Source organism: Cryptotermes secundus, unplaced genomic scaffold, assembly GCF_002891405.2.
Source record: "Cryptotermes secundus unplaced genomic scaffold, Csec_1.0 scaffold1679, whole genome shotgun sequence".
Classification (NCBI taxonomy): domain Eukaryota; kingdom Metazoa; phylum Arthropoda; class Insecta; order Blattodea; family Kalotermitidae; genus Cryptotermes; species Cryptotermes secundus.
The window spans coordinates 13,806-24,350 of NW_019743676.1; the positions used below are offsets into that span (position 1 = coordinate 13,806).

General features: G+C 38.2%; 1 protein-coding gene across 2 annotated transcripts in view; it reads left to right on the forward strand.

Annotated features, from left to right (window-relative positions):
- LOC111874276 (exosome complex component RRP45) overlaps positions 1-10,545 on the forward strand; it is a 15,431-nt gene extending 4,886 nt beyond the window's left edge. For both annotated transcript variants that reach the window (XM_023869638.2, XM_023869639.2), the window contains exons 4-9: positions 2,719-2,939; positions 4,233-4,454; positions 6,463-6,650; positions 7,497-7,631; positions 9,073-9,207; positions 10,295-10,545. In XM_023869638.2, the coding sequence (XP_023725406.1) occupies positions 2,719-2,939; positions 4,233-4,454; positions 6,463-6,650; positions 7,497-7,631; positions 9,073-9,207; positions 10,295-10,428 (1,035 nt within the window). In that variant the 3' untranslated portion in view covers positions 10,429-10,545. The remainder of the gene's footprint in view (positions 1-2,718; positions 2,940-4,232; positions 4,455-6,462; positions 6,651-7,496; positions 7,632-9,072; positions 9,208-10,294) is intronic.

The following is a 10,545-nucleotide window of genomic DNA, read 5'->3' on the forward strand; positions in this document are numbered from 1 at the left end:
TGGATTGGTCATGTTTTACGCAGAAACTGCCTTCTAAAAGAAGCTATCGAAGGAAAGATAGATGGGCGGATAGAAGTGACAAGACGACGAGGAAGAAGACGTAAGAAGATGCTGGATGACCTTGGGGACAGAAGAGGATACTGTCATTTGAAGGAGAAAGCTCTAGATCGCATTAAGTGGAGGAATTGTTTTGAAAGAGACTGTGGACCTGTCGTCTTGACAGATTACTGATGATGATGATGAGTACTACAGGACCATATACATACTGAGTATGTTTGCCCCCATATTGGGCCAAACTCTTTTGGTGGTCAGGTTCATTACTTTGCAAAATCGGCAGTTACATTCACTTATTAAATATCAAAGCTGAACCTTCACCTGAGAAATCAAAACATTCTTGGTCTAACAAATTTCATCACCATTTGATTTTAAAGGTTAATTGGTTTGGGTAGTTCTCTCAGTTGGAGTTCATGTTATCTTTCAACGTTTTTTTAAGTTCAATACTTTAGATATGTCAATGACATATTAATAATATATGATGAAAAAATAACGAACATAGAACATACACTCAAAAAAATTAACGAATTGCAACCAACTATAAAGTTCACCATTGAAAGAGAACAACAAGAATCTATTAACTTTCTAGATATAACAATACATTGTAATGAAGATAGTTTGCAATTCTCAATATATAGGAAACCCACACAAACAGACATCATAATACCTAACAGTTCGTGCCATCCATTCGAACACAAATTGTCATGTATTAATTACCTAATAAATATACTCTACACATACCCAATAACAGAAAAAGGAAAACAAATAGAGAAGAACACTATTAAAAACATACAACATAACTAATATGACACAAAGATAATCAAGAGATCAAATCAGACAAAACGAAAACAAAAATCAAACACACATGATGACGAACAACAACATAAAACGAAGTGGGCCACATTTACATATAGTACAAAAGAAGTAAGAAAAATTACAAAACTTTTCAAAGACACACAGATAAAAGTAGCATTCCGCACACGAAACACAATAGAAAATATACTCAAACAAAAACCACAATTAGATAAATACAATAAAAGTGGCATATACCAAATGAAATGTGTAGATTGCCCATTGAAATACATTGGGCAAACAGGCCAAACATTTAACACCAGATATAAAGAACATATACATGATATTAGAAATAATAATAGCAATTCTGGGTACTCAAATCACATACTAAATACGGGACATGCATACGGAACAATAACAGATGTAATGGAAGTTGTAACAATGGGAAGGAAGGGTAGACATTTGAATACATTAGAGAAATACCATATATATAAAATAAGTAAGAAGGGCCTACACATGAATGACACACATAGAAACACACAATCCCATATTTCAAACAATACATGAAGTCTATACAGACTGATGGTACCTCCCTCTCCCCACTACCCATCCCCCTCCTACACTCACCAACATAAAACACAGCACACAATACATCAGACAGCACACGTAGTAAAGATAAGCAGCGACACGCACACAGGGAGCCTACACAGAGTAAGTACAAATAACAGTATAAACACATAAGAAAACATAACGTACAACGTACATAACATAGTAATACGAATATTTGTATATTACAAATAACACCTGTACAGTGCTGAAAACAAGAAGTAGCCGCTGCAGCACTATAGACATGGGCGAGTAAGCCTGAGAATTTTAATTTTAAATTTAAAATTTGGGAAAAAAATTTGAAAGAATTTTTAAAATTGGAACTGAAGATTTTAAAAATGCCAGTTCATGAAGGGCAAAATTGACGTGTGTGGGTGGCAAAGATGAGGTACGAATCAGACAAATATCAGCGAAGTAGATCCTGTTAGCAGCGATGAAGGGAACAATTGGGAAGACCTGTATGTTTTTAAATTTTAAACTGGGTGCAGTGTAACAGCTACATGAGTGTATACACCTGATGATGGCCGTTTGCGGCCGAAACATGTAGTGTAGAAGAAAGCAAGACGAAAGACCTACAATAAATTGTTGCACTTAGGACAGAGTTTATATCATATATCATATATTCAATAAAAGAAACAATAAAGAATTAAAATTATAAACATTTTGAAACTGAGAAATGAAATTTAGGAAATACATGTTGTCTTTCAGTTCAGATAATTTTGACCTATCTACAGAACCAGGTATGAAAATAATTGCATACAAGTATAATTCCATTTATTTTTTGCTGGGTGTGAAACTCCATCTTTCCCTTTGACGGTAGGAGAAACACTGAAGGTATTTTGAAACAAAGTGCTGAGGTGTGGTTGATTTTTTGTGAGCAGAGATGAGTACAGTGGAGAAAATACATAGCAGGAAACTTAATAGTTTAAACTCTTTACTAGTATTGTCGGGATGATTAAGTTGACGATATTGACAGTAGTGGAGCATTAATGTGCTCGAAAGAAACAAGAAATACTTAAAAATTATGACTGAAAATTGTCATGGAAGAAAATCACTTGGAAGACAGACATTGGTGGGAGTATAATATTGAAATATGTCATAGAAAATAATTTATGTAAATGTGAGTATCAACTTCTTAAGGCAGCTGGTTGGATTTCTTATTCTAAGTACAGTGGCTAATTTTTCTGGAATACTTGCAGAAATAGTGTACAAATTTCACATATGTTATTCCATTAATTTGAACTTTTATGTGAACTTTTATTACAGGTCTGGGTTCTGCGAGTTGACATAAACGTGTTAAATCATGAGGGAAATCTTGTGGCTGCAGCATCAGCTGCTGCTTTAACTGCCCTTTCTCATTTCCGCTGCCCATGCGTTACAGTAACAGGGCAGGAGACTGTCATACATGATCCATCAGAAAAGGATGCAGTACCTTTAAATCTGCACCATTATCCTGTGTGTGTATCATATGCAATTTTTAACAAAGGGTAAGTATGTGGCTATTCTTATGCTTCCAAATGAAATGTCTTTGTTTCATGTACTTATACATGCAGTGTACATGCACTTGTTAACTATATTCTGTAAAATTCAGTTGATATAAATCCTATGTAATATTTAATTACATCTGAGTCATTTCAGGATATATTTTGTAGCGTGCTTTGTGTGTCACGCTACAAATAAATTTACGCCGGTCTCAAATTCCATAGAACCTTTATTGTTCTTCACACTTGCACAATCACATGCTTTACAATCGTTTGCTCTTGCAGTATTACAAATACTGCTTACAATATCTCGGCAGTACTGGACTCCCTTCTGCGGTGGATGTTCCAAGACTCACTTCTTAGACGGCTGGATAAAGACTGACTACTTCTAGTCGAAGCTGGGCTATATATCCCCTCGGCCGCTGCTATGCAAATGAACCCTCTGTTATAACCATGGAGACTCCTGTTAGAACTACAATGGAGCGATTGTTGTTTCCTATGCAACGGTCTGTTCTGGTGTTTCCATGGAAGTGACTCTTCTGGATTGCAAACACGTTGCAATATATATATATATATATACACACACACATCTTAACATAGGAATAAAAGAGATTGTTTATAAAAACGTGTGAATAGTGAACTGCATTTCTTGATTACATATACGTTGTTCTTATTAACTGCAAATTGCCATGTGATAATAATCAAGAACTGTATTTCCATCCTATATAACACTTTTTTTTAAATAACTTATTTTTATATGCTTGATGGCATTTAAAGTAGTGTACAATAAAGATATTTGGGGGCACACAGTATCGTAGTTGGTTGAGGCACAATTCTACAAGTCGGAAGGTCGTGGGATCAAATCCCGATGAGGTGGATTTTTTCAGTTTACCTAATCCTTCCAGCCTCTAACAGAAATGAGTACTAGGAATATTCTTGGAATATTCTTAGGGGTAAAGCGCGGCCATCATGTAGGGCTGACAGCTTCACTACCATCTGTGAGCCAATTGTCTAGAAAATGTGGGAACCTCAATATCTCACAACCCTGTGGGCCTCCATAGCCTGTTACAGAGATACCTTTACTTACTTTTACAATAAAGACATGTCTCCTTCTAAAATGTTCATATAAAAGTTCTTGAAATTTTAACACACAGTTTTGTCAGCACTGTATGTTACTAGGCTCCAGGATTATCTTTGTACAGTAAATGTCTGTTATCAGAATATTTGTAGGAAAGAAGTTTACAGTGCTTTTCATAATGCCCTCAAAGTCATACTAACAATTTAATTACACATTTTCAGCGAGCATATCATTGCAGATCCTACAGCTATAGAGGAAAGAGTGTCAGAGGCACAGGTTGTGTTTGGAGTGAATGCTTACAGAGAGCTCTGTGGCCTTCACTTGGGTGGAAGTTCTTTGACAAGTCACGACTTGATCCTGCAGTGTGCAAACAGAGCGGCCAGAAGAGCTGCTGAAGTGGTCCAGATAATGAAATTGGCACTAAAAGAGGATGCTGATGCCAGGTATGACAATTCCATTCTTACTAACACACTTAGATGTCAAATTCTGATCACATTTTCATGAGTATCCTGGTATAACTATTTTGTTTAGTATGAGGGAAACACGGGGGCACCCAGTAGCGTAGTTGGTTGAGGCACTATGCTGCAAGTTGGAAGGTCACGGGATCGAATCCTGATGAGGTCATTGAATTTCTTTCAGTTTACCTAATCATTCCAGCAGCACTATGGCCCTGGGGTCGACTCAGCCTCTAACAAAAATGAGTACCAGGAATATTCTTGGGGGTAAAGAGCAGCCGGAATGTAAGGCTGACAACCTTACTGCCACCTATGAGCCGATTGTCTAGAAAATGTGGGAACCTCAACATCTCACAACCCTATGGGCCTCCATGGCCTGTTACAGGGATACCTTTACTTACTTTGCTTTATGAGGGAAACACTATTAACAAAAGTGAGGCTAATTTAAATGTTGTATCTTAGCATCCCGTTGCAGTTGGTACTAGAATTTATTTTACAGTTTTGTTTTCTGTCCACCATGCAACAATATCAAGATTTAAAATTAAGCACTGATCACAGTAGCGTGGAAGGCACAGCGTCTGAATGTACCTGATCATGGCCAAATAGACTGAAACATGTAGTGCAGTAACAGATTTTAAAATGATTTAATTTTAAATCTTGATATTGTTGCATGATGGATGGAAAACAAAATTGTTAAATAAAAGATGTTAATTTAAGTTTTATTTTAATTTTGGTTCTATTTGTTTAAAGTGATCTTCGTTAGATATAACCAATTCATTCCTTTAAACTTAGTGATCAATGAATGAATGATTTAATGGAATAGCAAGCCAACTGTTGGAGATATATTTGATGTACAAAATATTTCAGGAGTGTGGTATGCATAAATAGTATGTCATTGTCATTTTATGCATATATTTGTATGGTATATTTTACAGCTTTAACCATTTTGATATATGTACCTCTCACTGGGTCATCTGTACTGCTTGTCTGTCCGAGATCATAAACCTTGACTGTAGCTTGGTACTCTTGAAGAGACCTCATTATTATGTCGTTCCTCTTCTAATAGTGTTTCATGGATTGTCATATTCTGACTGCAAAATATAGCAGCTCTAAAGAAATGTTCTAACAGCTTTGCTGGCACAATTCCTACATTACACATATTAAAGTTCAGAATAATAATTTTCTGCATTTTGCCTTCTGTTGTTATTAATTGAGTCAGTTTAACAAGAACCATATAGACCTCCAGTAAACTTCCCATTATCTTGCAGGTGTGGGGTGTAGGATGTTCTGGTTATGTGAATCTGCCTGTTGCATTAGAGAAACTCTTACATGAACACAATTTTCTCACAATCTCACTTTTTTTTGCTGCATATTTCAATTTTTTGTCAGAGTAATCCATTTTTCCTTGAGTCTTCTTAGGTGACAGAACAGATTCATGGATGAAAGACTGTTGATATACTGCAGTGCGATCACAAATTCTGCTATCATCTTCTGTCACCACAGAACACTGGCTATAATGACAGCTGGGAAATGTACCGCATTGCAGCTTTGTGTGTGAAGTAACTCCCTAATGCCAGTTCCAAGAGAATTCTGGGTGGATGGATGGAGGCCAGACAACCAAAACTTACTGTATAAGGCATAATAAAGGTAACACTGTCCCCGTAACAGACCATGGAGGGAGACAGGGTTGTGAGATGCTGAGGCTCCCACAATATCTACACAAGCGGCTCACAGATGGCAGCAAATTTCTCAGCGTTACACGCTGGCTGCCCTTTTCGACCCCAGGGCCATAATGCACCTGGAAGGATTAGGTCCATTGGAAAAAATACACCTCATCGGGACTCGAACCCATGTCCTTCCAGCTTGTAGCATAGTGCCTCAACCAACCAGACTACCGCGTGCCCCCAGTAAGGCATAGTACTTGTGCAATTTTCATATTAAAAATGGAGGTGCAGTATGTTGAACTGATGTTTTCACCATATGTCTCACATTTTAGGGCTGCTGGAAAATCTGTGGGATTTTCAGAATGTATTCAAGAGACTAAACTGTTGGCATTATCACAGAAGCAACTTGGTTTGCAGTTGGATACTTCCCAGCTGAGAGGTGAAACTTTGAAGTTAGTTCAGAAGAAGAATAAACACATCATGTATGATGAAAAAGGAGTTAAAGTTGACAGTGGACAAGGTAATGTTTTATTGGACCATTAGTGTAGTGAGCTAGTCAATAAATAAAATGTGTGAAATACATTATACATTATTTCTGTTTCTTTTCCTCGTATATAGTGTATCTGTCTTACATATATTTCCATTATTGTAAAAGTTCTCTACAGAGTTAAAAAAATGCCTTATGTGCAGTTCACAGCTGTCTACAACCTTACTAATGGAAATAATGCACAGAAATAAATCACAAAACCGTATCATTATTAGACACTATAGGGTTCTGACGATGGTGTATAACACACACATACCAGGTTTTCAGACTTTGTCCATCGTCCAGATTCTAAATAACTAAGAAAAAACATAAATTATCATTATTAATATATTAGTAACTTCATATGCTGTGATCATTTATTAGTTTTGCCAACCTCACTTATATAGATCTCAACATTTGAGGGAAAGTAGGGTTCAGGTTCTTCCCAAAACTTATTATGTTTGCATTTTGGATGTCCCATTCCATTTACCCATATTAACCTAATTATCTGTTCTGGCGGGGCATGCGGTAGCGTAGTTGGTTGAGGCACTATGCTGCAAGCCGGAAGGTCGTGGGTTCAAGTCCCGATGAGGTCATTGGATTTTTTCAATTGACCTAATCCTTCCGGCCGCACTATGGCCCTGGGGTTGACTCAGCCTCTAACAGAAATGAGTACCCTTGGGGGTGAAGGGCGGCCAGCACATAGGACTGACAACCTTGCCGCCATCTGTGAGCCGACTGTCTAGAGAATGTGGGAGCCTCAACATCTCACAACCCTATGGGCCTCCACAGCCTGTTACAGGGATAACTTTACTTTTACTTTTTTATCTGTTCTGGCAGATGATCGTGATGAGGATGTGGAAGTGGAACCATCTGTAATTCTTCTTGATAGAGGTTCAGCTGAGCTTCTTCCAAAACAGAAGCGTATTAAGACGGAAAGAACGGTACCAACCGAAGCAGGAGTGGGAGAAGGAGGTATGATATGTAATTTCACGGTCAGTAATCAGAGAGGATGCATGGGGTTAGGTTCCAGGCAAGGGCACTGTGAGTTTTTCTGTTCGCCATGTCCCAAATGCTTCTGTAATCCATTCAGCCTTCTAAGGAGTGCTGAGAGCTCTTTCCCCAATAGGAAATGGGTCTAGAGCAAGGAGCTAACCTGCATCCAGTGTGAAAGTTAAGAATGTGTGAAGCTTTATCTCCACATCTTGTCAGCTGTCCACAACTGCTTATTCGATATATTGATGGCTACCCTCCATATCTGGAGGCTGTCTCCTCCATCCTCAACCTGAGGACATGCCATGCCACGGTGACAAAAGACCCACTTAACATGGGTACATGTGTCAGTGTGTTGGAAAATGTTATTGTTCCCTCTCTCAGTACATTATTTCAACTCCTGATACATTTCCAACATTGTCATTGCCCATTCCCAGCAATGTCCCCCCCCACTTTTGGTGCTACAGCCCCAATTTGGGCCTTGGCCTACCTTCCATGAAACTCTCCGTTTCACTTCGGTTTACTAGATCTTAAGACATTTGGTAGGACTCCAAGGGCAGGTGATCAGTACTCTACCTGTACACAAACATAAAAAGGTGCGTGCGCGCACGCGCACACACACGCACATACAAACACTAAACATCCATGCCCTGAGTGGGATTTGAACCTACAATCCTGGCTTCTGAGAGAGTGAAGACAGTGCATGTCTTAGACTGCTTGGCTATCATGAGCTGCATGGCTATTAACCATTCATTGTTGAAATCTGATATACTGTCACTTGTCAGTTACAAGGTTAATCTGGGTATTTGTAACATACATTTTTTAAATTTCCTGTCATCAGTTTAAATATCCTGCATCATAAAAATGACGTTTGGTGGCAACGCTTATGGAAAGTCTATTCACGTGTTGACTCATTACATATTAGTTATGCCTGAATGTATTAGATACTTTTGCAATGACAGTGGATCATTCTAAGGCTGGTGGTGATTTTCTCTAAAATGAGCATACTCTCCTAACATGAATGAGATAATAAAGCGAACAGGAAGCTCTGCCCTGTGTATTGAGCCACTGTGCATTTACTGTGGTGGATGCCAAGCTGAAGCATCACCTCTTTACTGTGCATTTGATGGAAATTGAAGTAGGAAGTTAAACTCTGGAAATTAAATACATGTGTTTTGTTACAGAACTGTACAAAACTGGGTAAAGTGTTTGTTTCATGATGTAGGTTACTTTCCTTTTAGGTGCAAAATCTTGTTTAATTGGAAATGTATTGATAGGGTAGAATATATATTTTGTAACCAAATTATTTTAATGTTTAAAGTGGGGAAACATCTTAAACAGTGTCATCTTAAATGGATTTCACTCTATCTTAATAAGAATATGAAAGTAGTGTTTCTATCATAGAACCATGAAATGATCATAGGTCAGAACCAGTGGATGAAGATAGAGGGTGACAATGAAAGTTTGGATGAGTCTGATGAAGTCATGTCCAGCCCATCAGATGTGGAAGTGATAAAGGAAGTCAGCTATGAAGGGAACAAGCTAGTTGATAGTATTGGTATGTATCCTAGAACTTCGGCATACTCTTAACACAATTAAATACTAACAGATCCCATACTGACTACACTATCCCAGCTCCAAACTGATATCCCATATAAGTTATAATGTAATGATAAGTTTGTTCTAAATATTTTGTCAGATTTATTATATGGGAGATTTTGAGACAGCTAGAATATCTCCAGTCACTATAGTGACGGACTGTGGGTTGGATGGCTGGGGTTCAGTCCTCAGCAGGGACAAGGAATTTTTATTTTCTGCACCATCCAGGCCCCTGTGGGTATTGGGGGCTCTTTCTCAAAAGCATGAAGGTGACCACTCACCTAAAGTACAGGGGCAATCCCCCCTCACATTTACCTTACAGGAGATTTTTAGAATCCATACTGTATTTCCAGTATTTGCATTTTAATGGTTTGTAGAATGAATTACAAGCACTGTTATGTGAAATTAGCCTGATTCTGGCCAGATTTTAAGATTGGTGTTTCATTATGACATGTGAATGAGTGAGCACATTGCTGTCAGGTTTGTGTTAGATGTAAAATAGCATTTTTTTGCCATAAGGAGTATTGATTGATATATATAAGAAGGTTGTGATCTGTACAAAATACTGATACAAGTTTTGATTTGAAGAAAGCTGTCTTCTGGGATTTGGTACCGTGTATATGTGGTGTTAACCGACGTTTCGGAGGAACGTATCACCTCCATCTTCAGGGTAGAAGGAAAATATAAGAGATCCGCAAGCGAAGAGACCGTGAGAACCGGTAAAAGCAGACTGGTGTTGGAAATATACACAGCTATGTGAGAGCAGAGAAGGAAGGGGGGAAGGGCAAGTATACAAGTGAAACCAGTAATGTTGGAGGGGGGGGAAGGAGCTGGGACAAGGAGGGTTTTTGTGTTGGGGGAGAGAAAGGCAAGGTTAAAGGCTGGGCACTAACACTTAAGCTGGGGAGGGGGGGTNNNNGTTCCTCCGAAACGTCGGTTAACACCACATATACACGGTGCCAAATCCCAGAAGACTGCTTTCTTCAGTCACTGCCGTGATAGCCTTAAATCTTACAAGTTTTGATTTGATTGTAATATTTCCATAGAACTGAGCGGAGACAGTGAAGAGGAAGAAACAGTGGTACTGAATGCAGCAGATGTGAACATGAGTGTCGAGAATACTGACGACAGTGGCACATCAGAAAATATTAGGAACTGGTACCCAGTGAAACAATGGTGAAAGTGAATATGTATTATGAAAATACTGTCAGGCATATTAATTTAATACAAGATAATTCAGAAATGTAACACAACTGTGAAATAAGATATTTACAATAAAAATTCTGGTATTCCAACA